The following is a 19,238-nucleotide window of genomic DNA, read 5'->3' on the forward strand; positions in this document are numbered from 1 at the left end:
CAGGCCTATGGGTCAAGCATGATTCCGCACACCCTGCACACAAAACAGGCACCACCGGTGCCATGCAGCTGGTCCTTCCCTATATAATCAACCAATGTCACATCTTTTGGGAGATACATTCGGAGAGATGGCGCAGGTGAGAAACACACTGCCAGAGCTTTTGCTGTCTTCTTATGCCCCATCTCCCGCAAATAAAAATGGAATATAAGAAGAAAGAGGAAAAGAGGGCACGCTGAAAGAAGGTGTGGGGAGGGTGGCTGCACGCATAAAGTTGCACTAAACATATTGGAGAAGGCCTGGGCAAATTGCATTCGGACATGCGCAGTGAAATGTGCAGAGTTAGTCTAAAGCACTGAGATACCCATAGGCCCATACCCTAAAAAACAACCCTTCAATGCCCTCAATCCAGTAAGGTCTCAATCCAGTAAGGGAGCATTCTTACATAAATGGGAGGAGAGGGAGCATTCTTACATAAATGGGTAGAGAGGGAGCATTCTTACATTAATGGGAGGAGGGGGAGCATTCTTACATAAATGGGAGGAGAGGGAGCATTCTTACATAAATGGGAGGAGGGGGAGCATTCTTACATAAATGGGTAGAGAGGGAGCATTGTTACATAAATGGGAGGAGGGGGGAGCATTCTTACATAAATGGGAGCAGGGGGAGCATTCTTACATAAATGGGAGGGGGAGCATTCTTACATAAATGGGTGGAGAGGGAGCATTCTTACATAAATGATTGGAGAGGGTGCATTCTTCCTTGCTGTGTCCAGTGGCCAGAACCTTTTGATTTTTGCACAGTTTGATGCTTTTTGTTTTTGCCTTTTACACCATTTCTGTGTTGGTGCAGATCAGGGCCATACCTACATTTTGGAACTCATGTCACACCTATCAAGTAGCGGTGGAGAAGCGCATTGAATTTGTAACCAACATGCAGTACAACAAATCTAGAAATTCACAAAAGTGCCAGATCTAAAGCTCTGTCCATCCCACGTAATGATTGTTTAACAACGCAAGAAACAATCTATTGCCCCAATTTTCCTTTTGTTAGTCCGTTTTCTACTGACAGTTCCGTGGTAAGCAAAGCTTTCAAAAAAATTTTGCCCATTGATAAGATTCTGATAAAAGTTTGCCATCATTGAATAACATGCTTTGAAGATATGGTGTATAAGTGAACTGGGCGCTCCCGGGTGTAAGCAGGCCGTATGGGCGAATGGTTTTTCCTAGTGAAAACCTATTTGATAGTGGAATAAATACATTTTTCCGTGGTTTGGGCGCTACTCGGATGCTACCAAAATAAATTATTCAAGGGGTCTGAAGATTTTCACAAGAAATATATACATTTATTTTTCATTTTATTGAATAAGATATAATAAAATGGAGCATGGATCAAAATCCAATTAGGACATGTATGGGTCCAAAGAAAAGGGGAGAGGGCAGTTTTCTTAAGTTACACTCAAAAGAATATACAGTAAACAATTCAAGTGGTAAATTAGGGAAGGCTTAGCAATCCCACGTTTAGGGCATGAATTCCCAATGTATACAAAACTTGATATAAATCCTTAACAGTGTGAATAAAAACAAAACACCATTACTGGTGAGTTATTGTGTCCATATATTGAGGAAATCCTACCCGGCAAGGAGTGGGGAGCCAGCAGACGTTGGCTGCAGGATCCCGGGTTGCCCTGCAGTGGCTCCGATAGCTTGAACCCAGCCAGGGAGGAAATCCTGTGGATGGATTGCAGATCCGGGAGATGGCACAGGTGAAGGTCGCCAACGCGTTTCGAGACGTATAGCAGCCTTGAAGAAGAGACTATACGTCTAGAATCGTTCCCCCCTCTCAGGCATAGGAGATGCTTAGCAGCCGCGAGCAATCTCCCACTGCATCCCAGCTGGACTGTTGTGAGGGAGGAGGGAGGAAGGGAGGGGGGGGGGGTGCGGCACCGGACCTGGGCCTCCGCCGGGCCCCTCTGGAAGCCCGGGCCCAGGTAAATTGTAACCGCTCCCCCCCTCTCGCGCCCCTGGCCACAGTAGCGATTAGATCATAATGTAAATGTGTGTGTGATAACCTAATTAATGTCAAGCTCCAATTTTATAATAATAGATATTATATATTTGTTAATGCTATTTACTGTTTATTTTACATAAGATATTTGACATTTTAGCTATGGAGGTCCAGAGGCTTTATATAAATACAAAGAGTATAAAACAAAACTACATGCATGATATTTACCTTTTGATCATAGCCCCCTACACAGTCCTGGCTTGGTTTAAAATAGGCACAGTAATTAAAATTGAATGTTCTGAAGTAATACTGTGCATAGATTACAGGGTATTGAATTGCAATCAATATAATGGCAATGCCAGCCGCCACCGAACTGAGGATGTTTAGAACCAAACTTGACCTCACCTGGAATGAAATAGAACATTAACAATTCAAATGTGACCATCATTGTTGGGGCAGATCTGTATTTTAATGTCTGGTCTAGGAGAGAAGATGAAAAGATATTGAGTGGGTGAGAATTATGGCTGTTTCTTACTGGTCATTTGCGCTACTATTATTTATTTATTAACAGTTATTTATATAGCTGATACATATTCTGCAGCGCTTTACAGAGAATATTTGACCATTATCATCAGTTCCTGTCCTAGTAGAGCTTACACTTCTATTCCCTACCTCATACACACAAACATATACACTACTATTTTCTAAGTAGCCAATTAACCTACCAGTATATTTTTGGAGTGTGGGAGGAAACCCAAGCAAACATGGGGAGAATATAAAATGGTGGGAATTGAACTTAAGACCTCAGGCAGTGATGCTAACCATTACACCATCCAAGCTGCTGGGTTTATTAACATTACTGGCAACGGATGGGCATCTTACTGGACACTACTAGCAACTAATAGGTATCTCATTGCTCATTATTTTTACTGCTACCAGCTTATTGTAGTATTGGGAATAATACTGAGCATCACTACACTATAGCTCATCTTATTGTGCATTACGACCCTGATACACATCTTATTTGGTATTACAGGTTGAGTCTCCCATATCCAAAATGCTCGGGACCAGGGGTATTTTGGATATCGGATTATTCCGTATTTTGGAATATTTGCATACTATAATGAAATATCTTGGGTATAGGACCCACAACTAAACACAGAATGCATTTATGTTCTATATACACCTTATACACACAGCCTGCAGGTCATTTTATACAATATTTTTTATAATTTTGAGCATCAAAAAAAGTGTGTGTACATACATGAAATTCATTTATGTTTCATATACACCTTATACACACAGCCTGAAGGTTATTGTATACTGTATTTTAATGAATTTGTGCTTTAAAACAAGTTTGTGTACATTGAACCATCAGAAAGCAAAGGTTTCACATTCTCAGTCATACTAAAAATATTCCGTAATTCGGAATATTCCGTATTTCGGAATATTTGGATATGGGAGACTCAACCTGTATTGCAATGAATGGGCATCTTACTGAAGGGATAGCGAAGGGATCTCTCTGAGCATTATTAATATTAATGGATATTACTGCAACTGGTCATCTACTGCTATCAATTATTCAAGTAACTATCAAGTCCACTATCACGGGCATATTTGACCTCGCTCAGCATTATCACAAACACATATTATATGACATTTTAGATCTTGCTGGGAAATAATTGCATTAGTTCTTCCTGGACATTGATACGCACATAAAACGTGCATAATACATAAACTGCAGGCAGGGCCAGCGTGATGCAGTAAGTCGATCCTGCGCAGCAGGAAGGCACCGGGCTGGAAAGGCGCCAACACGTCTCTCCCATAGTGCCGAGCGTGAGGAGCATGGGAATGGTGGCAGGCCAAGAGCGAGGCTTCAGGTAAGTATAGTGTTGTGTTTGTCTGTGTCATAATGTGCAAGGGGCACTGCTACTGTGGGCATTGTGTAAGGTGCACTGCTACTGTGGCCATTATGTGTATAAGGGGCACTACTTCTGTGTGTTGTAACATGAATAAGGGGCACAACTGTGGGATGTAAATTGAATATGGGGAACTACAGTGTTGTGTACGGTGAATAAGGAGCACTACTGTGTGACGTAACATGAATAAGTGAGCCTACTATGTGGTGTAATATGAGTCAGGGGCACTATGTGCGGTGTAATGTGAATAAGATTGTGCTACTGTGTAGCGTTATTTGAATTTGGGGTACTATTATGTGGCCACGCCCCTTCCGAGTGAGACTGCGACCCTTTTTGCGACGCAAGCTGGCCCTTTATAGAAAAATGGGAGGGAGGGCGCAAATTTATAGTTTGCAGGGGGTGCAGTACACCATAGTATCGGCCATGAGTGCAGGTTAGATCTTTAGATTCCACGTGGAATTTCATATGTTGCTGAACATCACTGCTGGTATTTTACAGTAGATGACACTAGGAATTATCACTGGTATATTATACTTTGGTCAATTTTAGAATAATATAATAAATAGTTGATAGAAATGATAACTACCATATTAGTCCTGCTGGGCATTATTAAAGTCATTTCAGATTTTACCTATGGAATGTAAGGTTGTGTATTTGCTATTTTATTTTCCTTGATGATCGCCATGTGCTGTAATTATGCCCCAATACGGCTGTAGAGAATTAAGAAAGAGAATTGCAGTGGGGTAAGTGGTTCTAAGGTGGAAGAGAAGGAGGAGAGCTAAGTGTGAAAGACAAAGGGAAGTTGAGTGTGAAAACATGGAGGGGGCTGATCGTAAAAAATGGAAAGAGGAGGCCTGAGAGTGAATTAGGAAGGAGGGGGTAAGAGTGCAAAAGGAAGGGTGTACAAGCACACAGGATGGTCGCAGATCCTTCAATAATCGACCATGTGAGTAACCCGGATGGTTGCGGAGAATGCCAGTGGGAACTGAAACACTGGTGCCAAGTTTTCTGCATAGGGAATCGCAGTAGTGCGCTGAGACATACCACAAAAACGGCCGCGACATGCCTGCATTTTTGCCACCAATCACCATAAGCACCCCCAAATGGTACCTGAATGTCAATAACTTAGCAAAGAAATTCTCACTGCACGTGCGCAGTGTGACCATAACGCATGTGCAGTCGGACAATAATCGCTCAACTGAGTATAGATCAGCACTGCGTCCACATCTGAATCAGTCCCAGGGTGGTAAGGAGGCGGATCAAAAGTAACAGGGGGGGGAGGCTGAATGTGGAAGAGGAAGGAGGTGGAGAGTGATAGAGGAGGGGGCAGGTTGAGTGTGAAAGAGGAAAGGGGGCTGAGAGGGAAAAAGAAGGTGGTGAGCTGAGGGTGAATGAAGTGTAGAGGGCTGAGAGTGAAAGTGGTAGAGAAGGACGATAACAGTGGTAAATTAAGGGGAATAAGAGTGTAAGAGGAGGGGGCAGCTGAGAGTCAGAAGAGAAGGACGGCTGAGAGTGAAAGAAGAAGAAAGGAGGCTGCAGAGAGTGAAATAAGAAATAAGAAGAAAGGAGGCTGCTGAGAGTAAAAAAAGAAGAAAGGAGGCTGCTGAGAGTGACAGAAGAAAGGAGGCTGCCGACTGTGACAGAAGAAAGGAGGCTGCCGAGAGTGAAATAAGAAGAAAAGAGGCTTCCGAGAGTGAAAGAAGAAGAAATGAGGCTGCTGAGAGTGACAGAAGAAATTATGAGGCTGCTGAGAGTGAGAGAAGTAGTAAGGAGGCTGCTGAGAGTGACAGAAGAAAGGAGGCTGCTGAGAGTGAAAGAAGAAAGGAGGCTGCTGAGAGTGAGAGAAGAAAGGAGGCTGCTGAGAGAGAGAAGAAGAAAGGAGGCTGAGAGTGAGAGAAGAAGAAAGGAGGTTGAGAGTGAGAGAAGAAGAAAGGAGGTTGAGAGTGAGAGAAGAAGAAAGGAGGCTGCTGAGAGTGAGAGAAGAAGAAAGGCTGCTGAGAGTGAAAGAAGAAGAAAGGAGGCTGCTGATAGTGAAAGAAGAAGAAATGAGGCTGCTGAGAGTGAAAGAAGAAGAAAGGAGGCTGCTGATAGTGAAAGAAGAAGAAATGAGGCTGCTGAGAGTGAAAGAAGAAGAAAGGAGGCTGCTGATAGTGAAAGAAGAAGAAGAAAGGAGGCTGCTGAGAGTGACAGAAGAATAGTAATTTGCAGGAATCTATAACCTAGAAGCTCTTTGTTCTAGGTCAGTGATTGTCACCCTCAACCCTCACATTTTCCCAACAGATCATATTTTGAGGATTTCTCTCTGTGGCAGCAGGTGGGATAGTTACTGACCCAGCAATATAGAGTAACTCACCTACGCATGATTAATGGAATTCACAAAACATGACCTATTGGTGGTACTTGAGAACCACTGGGCTATCAACAGCTGGTGGGCAGTGAGCAAGCCTCCCGGTTACGGTTGGAACAAGGTCAAGCAAAAATATTTTACTTTGATTGTTCCTGCAGTGGGGGGCAGAGCGGAGCATCTATTCTCTGACCAGCGTGCATTATGGATTGTACAGACATACATTTCACCGAATCACTAGTGTAAAACATCTCAGAGGGAGTGTCCCTTAAACTGGGAAGTGTCAATGTCAGAGCCATTTTTTTTGCAGTTACTATCCATTCTATGATCATAGAAGGCTGGCATGCTGAAAGGGTTCAGGGCAATAAAAAAATAGCTGAGATATGTCACCTCTTAGTGGAGCAGTAAGTATTAAATAGGAGGTAAGGCCAGCTACCAAACTAAGAATTCAATCTGCCTCATCGAAGAACGTTAAAAAGGGTACTATACCACATGCTAGAACAGCATGGTGAAAAACTCCTCTGCATAAGCTTGTTTCCAGGTAGCCTTGGTACTAACAAGGCAAGAGCTGAACTATATGAGAAGATGATGGCAGATGCTAACCAGCCAGAATATCGAACGTCAAATGTAGGAGAGGAGATTATCTCACTGTATTGGCAGCAGTTTGCCATGCATTACATTCTCTAATCATGGCAGAGTGTATCTGGTGGTCCTTGTGTAAAGACTCCACGAGGCATTGATGAGGGTTACTGTAGAGGAAGGTAATCTTCAGTCTGTTAGTAGCCCAACCATGTCGATATCCACATGCCATGTGATAACTTGTTCTGGAGATCCAGAATTCCATAGAAGCAATCTTTGTAGGAAAAACATTGTGTCCCTCTTGTATGCTAGCTGATTCCATACTCTGTACACAAAGGTGGGAACCTGAGCATTGGAAAGTCTTGCAAAATATGTATTCAAGGAGTCCCCAAAGCTCTGAACTATTGTTTGAAATAATAATTACTTCAAGGCCAGTAGGCCACATTGCCCAATGGTAGATGTTAGCGAGAGAGAGAACTGGCAAGTTCATTCAGTTTTCCTGGAATGTGTTAGATGAATAACCTTTTGAATGGCCCATTTCCAAATATCTAGGGATTTGGTGCACAGGGAATGAGTGCCTCCCATTCTGATCAAATAAGAGTCCACAGTTCTTGGGACTTTGGGCATGATTCAGAGATGTACGCTAATGCTGTTTAAGCAGCTGTGATGCAAAAATATGCAAATGCCGCCGCCTCAGGGAGATGTACTCCGGTATTGCAAATCCATGCATCTGCGTAAAATGTCTCAGCATCTTCATGCAAAGTTGCAGAATGGTCACAGATCATTTTATTGTTGCAGTCCTGAGTGAGTCTATGGTCCTGCAGAATGGTCTTGGAATTGAGACGTCGGAGCCGCAGTCGCAGGGTGAGATACGCCTCCAAAATGGTCGCAACACGCCTGCATTCCTTGCAGTCACTCCCCGTTAGCTCCCCCAAATGCTCCCTGACTGTCAATAACACTACAAATATAAACTTGCTGTGAGCAATTACGGTAATGTACATTGACGCATGCGCTGGGCAACTCACACGGATGCGCAGGCGGTCCATAATTGCTCAACTGTGAAAACATCAGCATAACATACAACTCTGTATCAGGGCCTTCGATGCCTTTATCTTGATAAAGGATCACTGCCAGGGCTGCTTAGTGACTCTCTTGACACATTTTTACAAGGCAATAGAGGACAGCTGTAAGGACCCCCTCAGAGAAACAGATCCAAGCTTCCTCACTTGTATGGATGGCCATCAACCGTAAGAGAAACCGACCCAAGCTTCCTCGTTTGTATGGATGGCCACCAACCGTAAGAGAAACCGACCCAAGCTTCCTCACTTGTATGGATGGCCATCAACCATCAGAGAAACAGACTCAAGCTTCCTTACTTGTATGAATGGCCATCAACCATCAGAGAAACAGACCCAAGCTTCCTCACTTGTATGAATGGCCATCAACCATCAGAGAAACAGACTCAAGCTTCCTCACTTGTATGGATAGCCATCAACCATTGACAGCTTGCCACCGATGCTTGATGGCTTTGCTTTGCTCCCAGAGATCCAATGATTCTCTGCTATTGATGGCCGTCTTGCAGCAATGTTTTTTTTTTATTCTGGGCATCATCAATGGTGAATCAAAGCTAATTACTGATGGTACAATAAATGGTGGCAATCATAGTTAAGCCACCGATGGTCATCCCTACATCCCTACTTACCTGCCTGTGCTGTTGAAAAATCTGCCTGAGGGGTGGGCCCAACCAAGGGGTCACATGACTGACAGCTCAAAGAGCAGATGCTCCCCCTCAATGTCCACTGCAGGAACAAGCTGGGTAATCAGGAGTCTTGCTCATGCACTCACCAGCTGTTACTAGGTGGCAAGTCTCCCGACTAACAAAGAGGAATGCTGCTGAGATTGTAAAAAGGAGGAGAGGGAAGAGTAAGTAAGTGAATTGTGGTTTCGCACAGATTTCTCATTTGCTCTTACCTTCCCAACTGTGGGTTTGATCGATGCGGCAACTGAAAGTGATCCAGAACAAATATACTAAAAAGAGGAAGGGAAAAAATGTCCACTTAGATTTTATTTTCCATCAAGGATCACCAAGGAGTAATAACACAATTCTGATCATGGTCAATGTATTATTTAAAATGTCTATTATTACAGATACACTGTAAAAGGAATGGACATCATTTTTTTAGGGGATAAGGTCATAATAGCAACCACAGGGATTCTAGCGTTCAGAATGCCGACGCCGGAATCCCGACACTTTTCGGAATACCGGCGTGGTCATCCTGACTGGTCTAAATACTGGCGCCAAAATCCCAACAGTATTGGGATCCCGGCTTCAGTATCCCGACCGCCGGCATCCCAAAAGTAAGTATCAGGAGTTAGGGGAGGGTTAGGTTTAGGGGTTAGGCACTAAGGGGGAGTGTTATGTTTAGGGTGCTGGGAGGGGGAAGTTGGGTTTAGGAACTGGGGGGGAGGTTAGGTTTAGGCACCAGTGAGGGTGGGTTAGGGTAGGGGTTAGGGTTAGTGCTACTACACTTATGTATGGGTGTCAGGATTCTGACTGTTGGGATGCTGCTGTTGGTATTCTGACCAGCGGCATCCAGACCGCCGAGAATCCATAACCAACCTATTCCACAGTGCCCCCCACACTGGTGATGTAGCCATTTGTGGTGCTCCTCAGTGTGTAGGTGCCCATGGGCCACTGCCACGGTTGCCCTGTTAATCCAGCTCTGCCTGAAAGCCCCAACAGTAGGGATACTGGTCAATAATAAAAAGGTCAACATTCAGAAGGTCGACACATTCTGAATGTCAACAGTAAAATGTTGACGTAGTCATTAGGTCAACCATCATTCTGTAGACATGCATTTAGTTAGACAAAATTAAATGGACGACACCGTCAAAATGTCAATGTTAAAATGTCGACACATGGTTTTTTCTTGATTTTTAGGGCTAGTCTAGAATATTAAACATTTTTTTTGTGTAAACGTCAACCTTTTAACTGTATCAACCATATAACCCTGTTGACCTAACAATATATAATGCCTTATCTTTTACTGTGGAGTGAGATAGAGACTGCAAGCTGTGCGAGTTTAATAAATGATCTTACCATTATACTAGGCCAAAATAAAACACCACTATAGACCACCATTTCCAGGAAAACATAACGGCCAAATGTAGCAATTGTTAAAACGAAACCAAATGTAATCAGAATTATTCCAACACATATTTGAGTTACCTGTAAGATAAAAGATATAAAAATTATGTGATGCAATCATATCATAAATGTAACAATTGTCACCACAGGCAAACAATATATTCTACTTTCAAAACAAATAAGGTTAGAACCTCTTGTCACGGTTTACAATATGGAAAATGCTTTAATCCATTATGACATTTTTTTTTTAGCAGTAAAAGCATACATGCCTACTCTCCCGGAAGTTGCGGGAGGCTCCTGATTTTTCGGGTAACCCCCCACACCCCCAGTAGTGTAGGCACTTCTCTTGCATTCCTGCCTACTTCCTAGTAAAGTGGTCAGAATTTCCACGGCGATCAGGGGTCTCCGAGTAATGGGTGGGGCTTAATGACGGGATTCCGCAAGAATCACGCCATCTGGCCTTGCCCATTATTTAAATATGCGCTAATAGTGGCACTTTTTACCATGAGGGGGCAGGGCTTAATGATGTATGCCCGGTCCCCCATTGGCGCCAACCTGCTTCTCCTCCCCAGGAGGAAAAAAATAAAAGTAGGCAAGTATGAGTAAAAGGCCTGGGCTGGAAATTTTGCCATATTTGCATGTCATTTAAAGTAGTGATGTGCACGGACATGTTTTGGTTTTGGTTCTAAACCTTCATTGTGATTTCATTTTGGCAAAGCCACCCTCAAATGTTGTTTTTTGGATTTCTGTAAAAATTTATAAAAATGGCTAAAATCATGTAATTTGGGCCTGTTTATGTTCCTACAGTATTATTAACATCAATAACATTAATTTCCAGTCAATTTTGACCACCTCACAATACTTTTTCAGAAAAATTGGCCAAAGGCTACAGCCAGCTGGCTGGCAGTACACGGCTGAGCAGCGGCACAAACACATGGCAGCTTAAAAGAATATAGCACATGTATGAAAAATTGCAGCACAGCAGTTGCAGACAGGATATGGCATGGCAGTTTAATGAACTATACAACCCCATAGAATGTTTTCATAAATCAATAACTAGATCAGCACAGGAAAATGGTATTGGGATGGTAGATTGACACCAGAAGGTTGACAGGGTTTAAGGTTGACGTATACTGTAAATGGTCAACAGGGTCAAAAGGTCAACATGTAAATTGTCAACACAGAAAAGGCTGACATATGGTTTTTTATGGTTTGTCATAATTTTTAGGGTTAGGATTAGGACCCTGTAAAAAATTTACCTGTCAACCTTTTGACCCTATAAACCATTCACTTTCTACCTTCTGGTGTCTTATCTATTGATTGTATATCTAGTTTCTGTCTGTCTATCTCAATCCACAACCCAGGAAAATTAACTTGGATTATATTTGTAGTGGAAGCCAGGTAAGCATTGATTAATTAATTGATTGATTGATTACGAACAGTCATACTTATAAAGAAAATTAAATGCAAAGACATGAAACAAACGCTTAAAAAAAACACAAGTATCCAAGATAGGAGTTTTCTAATGCAATTGCAAAGTGATACATGTAGCAAATCACAGGCCTCAGGAATCAGGAAAATACAAGGGATTCAAATGGCTTTGCAAGAGACAAAAGACTGTAACAATGCCCCAAATTAAAGTATTATACAATTATTATAATTTAGTACATGCTGCCTGTCAAGCACACACAAGAAAGGATGATAAAAAGGATAAGCTGGTAAAGGTTGGCCTTGCGAGAGATAGAAAACCATCAACAATGCCTCAAAACACAGTAGTATACGAACATTATTATAATTATACGCTGTCAGTCAAGCACACACAAGAAAGGATTATATGAAGGATGAGTTATTGATGGATGGCCTTACGGTAGACAGAAGATCGTCAACAATGCCCCAGTAAAGTACAGCCCAGAATGAAAAGAAGTAATGCACATTGGAATTGTCCTTGGGCCCTCTGATCCACCCTTAAGTTGTATATTAAAAAGGACATGCACAGTTTATCAAACCAAGCACTTCAGCAACAGTGACTGCCACTGTGAATGAAGTGCTTGGTTTGTTGGGCCACCACAAAAGATAACTTCTTGGTGGTTTGATTAAATTAAGCTAAAGCTAGCTACACACTGTCAGATTATTTTTGAGTACCAGCCTAACCTGCATGTGCTTTATTGTACTTGGAGCTATTTACCCTGCATAGACTGTTAGCCGTTACAGCTGGAGAACTACAAGTACCAGCCTAACCTGCATGTGCTTTATTGTACTTGGAGCTATTTTCCCTGCATAGACTGTTAGCCGATACAGCTGGAGAACCACAAGTACCAGCCTAACCTGCATGTGCTTTATTGTGCTTAAAGCCATTTACCCTGCATAGACTGTTAGCCATTATAGTTGTAATAATACAGATACTTATCCAATTTGCATATGTTTTAACTATTGCTTTGCCAACTGAGGTCACCAGTAGAGGACGGGGAGGTAATAAATAAATACCTTGACATTGAAAAGTGTAATTTATTTCATTCAATCTGTGAATGGTAAACATTTCCTGTGTAATTCTTTGATTGGCAGAAATAAAATTGCGTTGCACCTTCCCTCCTGACTGGTCATTGTGTCTGCAAAAGAGGAATACAGGCTTGCCTCTCTGTCACGGTGTGTCCTATCTTAGCACGGGGAAAATCGGCCACGGGAGCATTCCGAACACACTTGAACCTGGTGTTAGTGGTGCAGCACTGTACAAACGTTCAGAGAATCACATATACATTTGTCAAAGCCAGATAATCAGCTGAGACAGAATCTGTTTACAATCGGAATCTGCGCCACGCCATCTCACAAATGGCGACAAGACTCCATCTTAGAAATAGTTCACACAATGCCATTTTGTCAAAATCACAGAGTAACAATCTTCCCCAAACACATACCGACAGTGTTTAACATACATAAAAAATGACTTATTAGCATTAGAACACTTTTTAGTAATCCTTCCAGAAATCATGCCCTGATGTACACAAAGCCCATTCTGGGGACAACCTTGATACCATAACAAACACAGTATACTAGGAAAACAACTAACAATACACCAGAATACTGTGAGCATTTTACATTTAGAGTGTATGTGCTGTGGCAATTGTAATATAACCCAGACATTGATCAACACAATTGAATTTGTCTGAATCCTAAACAGGTTTTAGTCTCACTATCAGACAGAATGGCACCCTGTTTGAGAGTGAAGCTCACTGCCCATAACACATTTGCATTGCAGTTTGAAGATGTTAGTAAGAAATGTATTTATTTTTTATATTACATCCATCATACATAGAATCTCATGCATAGACACCACACATTACGCACAGTTGCGCTGCTAACATGACGCACGTTAACGAATGCACAATATCCTGCATGCAAACGCTGTTTATTAGCTGCATGCGCTGACATCTACCCCAAATCAGATAAACCTAACTAGCGTCTTTTCCCAAACCCTTAATACTTGCATAATGCACACTCACACAAAAGGTTCCATAGCTTTAAAGTATAAGATCCAAGTTTTATTCATTTATTACAAATGCTGTGAAATAAAGACTATTTTGGTATCTAAGGTATAATACGTGATAAGTAAGCCGTGTTTGGTATTATACTGATCTGCACTTTCTCAACAGCTTCCCAGTATCATTGGTGTGAAGATCGCAACATGCATTCTAAACTTATGGACCGTAGAGATATAAAGCACCAAAATGTATATTGTGAAACCAACAGCCTAGATTTGCATGCAGGGGGAATAGAGGAGGCAACAAGCTGTTAGAGGCTGTTCTGTGTCCATTTGAATCAACCTGTTAAATATCCTGTAACAGATTCACCCGCACTGGGAACCAATGGGATCAGCAACAAACCTCTCTATTGTGTTGTCTGTTTCTGTAAGGGTATAAATGTGTGTGTTGTGACCCCAGTCTGGAGTCTTCTTGCTGATTGCTGATTGACGGAGGTTTCTTGCTGATGCCGGTATCTGGTCCAGAGCGTATGTATGACTGTATCTTGGGTCTGTATAATTCTTTGCGCTAAATTGTACTTAGATCATAGCGTGTAACTGACTGTACTTTACTTGAATAATACTTTAGACTTTGAACATGTGTTTCCAAAGCACAAAGTCTTTAATTTACTGTATGACTGCGTACGCAAATAGCGTCAATTTTAGAGGTTCATAGGCAGGGTTTAGAAGGTATAGGTAGGTGCGTATAGAGGTTGAAATCCAGTATCCTTACTAAACAGTCCAATTTCAAGAACCTAATTTCCTCCCAGTCCTCAAATCCCCAGCGTCTCTTCACCACCTTCAACTCCCTCCTCTGTCCACCCCCTCCCCGCCTCCCCTCCTCACTCACTGCCATTGACTTTGCTACGTACTTTACATCCAAAATCGATTCCATACGTCAGGACATCACATCCCACCAGTCCCCCTGCTCTACACCTCCTTCTTTCCCTGATCACCCATCTCCATCCATTTCACCGACTCTGACAGCCTTCTCCCCTGTATTTGGAGAGGAAGTCATGGCTCTCATCCAGTCCTCCCCCCCTTTCTACCTCCCTTTTTGACCCTATCCCTTCACGTCTCCTCCGCTACCTCTCTCCTTGTGCCTGTTCCTATCTTGCCCAACTCCTCAATCTCTCCCTCTCATCTGGCACTGTCCCTTCTGCATTCAAACATGCGATAGTCTCCCCCATTCTTAAAAAACCTACCCTTGATCCCAACACTCTTTCCAACTACCGTCCCATCTCTTTCCTCCCTTTTGCCTCTAAGCTCCTTGAGCGTGTTGTTTACAAACACCTTACCACCTTTCTTTCCTCCCACTCCCTCCTTGATCCTTTTCAGTCTGGCTTCTGTTCTCTCCACTCCACTGAAACTGCCCTCACAAAAGTCAGCAATGACCTCCTTGCTGCCAATTCCAAGGGCCACTACTCTCTGCTTATTCTCCTTGACCTCTCTGCTGCATTTGACACTGTTGACCACCCTCTCTTGCTGCAAATCCTTCACTCCCTTGGTTTACGTGACACTGCTCTCTCTTGGCTGTTGTCCTACCTCTCAGACCGGTCCTTCTCTGTCTCTTCTCATGACTCCTCTTCCCCACCACAGCCTCTTACAATAGGTGTTCCCCAAGGTTCCGTTCTTGGACCTCTACTATTCTCCCTCTATACATCCTCTCTAGGTGAACTCATCAGCTCTTTTGACCTCCATTATCACCTCTATGCTGATGATACTCAGATCTACCTTTCCTCCCCTGACCTCTCCCCCTCTCTCCTCACTCGTATCTCCAACTGTCTCTCTGCTATTTCTTCCTGGATGTCCCATCGATTTCTTAAACTTAATATGTCTAAGACTGAGCTGATCATTTTTCCACCCTCCAACATAACCTCACTTCCCACTATTTCTTTAACAATTGATGGCACAACTATCTCTTCTAGCCCCAAAGTGCGCTGTCTTGGAGTTATCCTGGACTCCTCCCTCTCCTACAAACCACATATCCAGAGCCTCTCACAGTCCTGTCGCTTCCATCTCAAAAATATTTCCAAGATTAGACCCTTTCTCACCCAGGATGCCACCAAAACCCTCATACACTCACTGGTCATATCCAGATTGGACTACTGTAACCTTCTCCTATCTGCCCTTCCCAACTCCGATCTCTCTCCTTTCCAGTCTGTCCTCAATGCTGCTGCTCGACTCTTCTTCCTCTCCAAACGCTCTGCATCTGCCTCCCCTCTCCTACAAGCCCTCCACTGGCTCCCCTTCCCTTTTAGAACCCAATTCAAGGTTCTCACACTTGCTTACAAAGCCCTCACCCATTCCTCTACCATTTACATCTCTGACCTCATCTCTCTCTCCACTCTCCTGGCCGCCCCCTTCGCTCAACCAATGCATGCCGCCTCTTATGCCAACTGATTACTTCCTCCCACTCCTGCCTCCAAGATTTTGCCCGTGCTGCTCCCGACCTTTGGAACTCTCTCCCTCTCCCTATCTGACTCTCCTCCTCTTTACAATCCTTCAAACGGGCCCTCAAGACCCACTACTTCATCAAAGCCTTCCAGCTCCCATCCTAACTTGCTGCAACATGCTCCTTCCTCCGTTTACCCCATCTGTGTCACACCTGTTTTTCTGCCCCTCCCCTTTAGAATGTAAGCTCTTACAAGCAGGGCCTCTACCCTCTTGTGCTTCTCCTTACTTTACTTTCACCTACTTCTTACCCCCCACCATGGCACCTAACACTTGGTTGCTTACGCTCTGTTGCATATCTAGGTGTTATGGTCACTTATGTATCAATGTATATTTTCCATGTCCTTGTCCTATTTTTTACTGTAAGTCCGTTGTCAAATTATTTGTTTATGTACTTAGTAAGGCGCTGCGGAACACTTGTGGCGCCATATAACATAACGATTATATATATATATATATATATACATACACACACACGTGTGTGTGTATATACTGTTTATATATGTGTGTGTGTGTATATATATATATATATATATATATATTTTTTTATATATATATTTATATAAAGCACTAATCCACGGCACTCACCATTCCTAGTTTTGGGGTGCAACATGGTATGTGACCACACTGTTTAAATAGAAATCACAGGGGCTCTGCACTCACCATAATAACTAATAATAATAATAATAAACTAGTTATCTAACTTGTGTCAGCTGTTTTCCTAGGTGCTTTGCAACAGGTGTGCTTGGTAACTGTCTCACATTTAAAAGCAAAGTTGTTGTGAGCTTTAAACCTTGATAGCATACCCTGAGTTTAACACTAATGTGATGGCTATGTCCATGTTATAATTCTGAGCAATAGAGTAGGGACTTGCAGTAAAGTGGGGTCCCGTGACTATGGGCTGCAAGCTTAAATGCATTGATCAATTCATGAACCAAAACCCCACTGTTTATTATGTTTATTATTACTATTGTTAGTTATTATGGTGAGTGCAGAGCCCATGTGATTATATATATACATACACACACACACTGTTTATATATAGTTATGTGTATACAGTGTGTGTATATATATATATATATATATATATATATATATATATATATACACACACATATATATATATATATATATATATATATATATATATACTTGCATCGGTCCGGCACTCACCACTTGCTATTTCACCTTGCCCCCGTGCCTTCCTTAGTAAGAGGCATACCAACAAATTCGAGGCGGCACTGAAGGTCTTTATCCTGCTTTTATTGAAACACACCAACGTTTCAGGGCACCAGCCCTTTTGTCAAGGTTATACCTTGACAAAAGGGCTGGTGCCCTGAAACGTTGGTGTGTTTCAATAAAGCAGGATAAAGACCTTCAGTGCCGCCTCGAATTTGTTGGTATATATATATATATATATATATATATATATATATATATATATATATAGATATATATATGTATACTGTTTATGTGTGTGTGCATGTGTACATTATATATATATATATATATATATACATACATACATACATACACACACACACACACATATACGACAGGCTTATTCCACGGCACTCAACCATCTGGGGTGCCCTTGGCATGTGACCACGCCATCTATATAAAAAATATCATACAATTCGGCACTCACATGCTTTTCAAACTAAAACTCCTTTGAACATAGGGAATGTTAGTTCCGCTTCACGGTCATTCCCATCTGGCCAGTCCCTACACTGATTCTCAGATAAATGAACTTGATCTGCCACCTTTGGCTCAAGCTGCATACATTTTAAACATGAAACTGGGTCCTGCCTTAAAGAGACAGTACCACACCCAGGGCTATCAGTTAATAAGCACCTGGACAAAGAAAAAAAGTTTGTCTTGCATTTGAAAAACAGGGTGCCCTAGCAAATGTGACCACAAAATGTAAATAAACAAGGCTTAATCCACGGCACTCAACCATCTGGGGTGCCCTTGGCATGTGACCACACCATCTACATAAAAAATATAGCCAGATGGGAATGACCGTGAAGCGGTGGTCAGCTTAACAAATTATTGCAATATTTTGGAACCAACATTCCCCTTTGTTCAAAGGAGTTGCAGTTTGAAAAGCATGTGAGTGCCGAGTTTGTATGATATACATATACATATATATATATATATATATATTTATATATATTTTTAAGGTGTCCTATGTGTTTGTGTTACTTCAATATCATGCACACTGACATCTATGTAGGTTACACATGTAGTAATTAGTTATTTAGAGGTGATAATGCCAAGTGTATGTGTATAGAGCGCTCTATCTATCTCATTTATATCTATCTCATTATCTATCTATCTACTGTATCTATCTCATATCTATCTATATCAAACAAATAGTGTGCTAATTCAGATTATTTCAAAATGTCAAAATGGAATAGGTCCCAGACTGATTGCTTCAGGTGTGAAAAACTCTATCCTTTAGTTGAAACCACCGTATCAGTCCTAGCATGGACCAAAGAATTTTGCTGCTGGCGTCTTTCCCAGTAATTTATCCAAATCCAGTCACAGTAACACCACTGCTCCAAGCGTGGCTTGGCGTTTTGACGTACCGCACCCTATCCCTAGTCCTTCCCCCGCAGCCTAACCCTAACCCTCCCCCTAGTGCCTAACCCCTAACCTTAAACCGAATACCGTCTGGATTGTGGCACTGGTATTATGAGCCCAGGCATCCTGACCCCCGGGATGTCAACTACATCCCCTTTGTATGAATCTATTATACTAGTTGTGGTATCAACCGCATATTGGTACGCATGCCATTTTTAAGCGTTTTATGATTGCAATACATTATTTTAAAATTTGATGCACAAAGTGGCGCCCCCTTCTTGTTGTCACAACCCTGGTTAGTTTTTTACCTTTTGCCTTGAGACATAACTCTGCCAGCTGCTCCTTGGATCTGTGTGTGCAATTCGCCTGGGAGATCTGCTCTGAATCATGCTGGCTGTAACACTGCTGTGTGTGTATTTAGACTGCTCTCTTTTCCACAGTGATTAGTCACCTGGTCTCTCCTCTGTCTGTGAACACTGCTAGCCTTAATTGGAATCACAGGTGCAGGTCTGACTCTCAGCCCTGCAGAGATGACTGCTCTCTCTGCATGTTGTGTCTTCCATCACTCAGAGTGCTACTTCCAGACCACCTGATCATATCCACCAATTCCTGCTGGACCCAGGGTATATACACCTTCCTCTGATAGCATTCTGGGCCTGAACATCTCGTTACTTCTCATGGTGTATGGTT

The 19,238-nt window shown here is 42.4% G+C and overlaps 1 protein-coding gene across 4 annotated transcripts in view; it reads right to left on the reverse strand.

Moving 5' to 3' along the window:
• The window catches only part of LOC148478217 (membrane-spanning 4-domains subfamily A member 4A-like), a 38,096-nt gene that overhangs the window by 10,925 nt on the left and 7,933 nt on the right, over positions 1-19,238 (reverse strand). For 3 of the 4 annotated variants that reach the window (XM_088455811.1, XM_088455812.1, XM_088455809.1), the window contains 3 exons: positions 9,947-10,075; positions 8,818-8,874; positions 2,233-2,409 (listed from right to left, as the gene is read on the reverse strand). In XM_088455811.1, coding sequence (XP_088311937.1) covers positions 2,233-2,409; positions 8,818-8,874; positions 9,947-10,075 — 363 coding nt within the window. The remainder of the gene's footprint in view (positions 1-2,232; positions 2,410-8,817; positions 8,875-9,946; positions 10,076-19,238) is intronic. The other variant, XM_088455810.1, reaches the window with a different exon arrangement.

This window comes from Taudactylus pleione, unplaced genomic scaffold (genome assembly GCF_031769625.1).
Source record: "Taudactylus pleione unplaced genomic scaffold, aTauple2 ptg000671l, whole genome shotgun sequence".
NCBI classification, from domain to species: domain Eukaryota; kingdom Metazoa; phylum Chordata; class Amphibia; order Anura; family Myobatrachidae; genus Taudactylus; species Taudactylus pleione.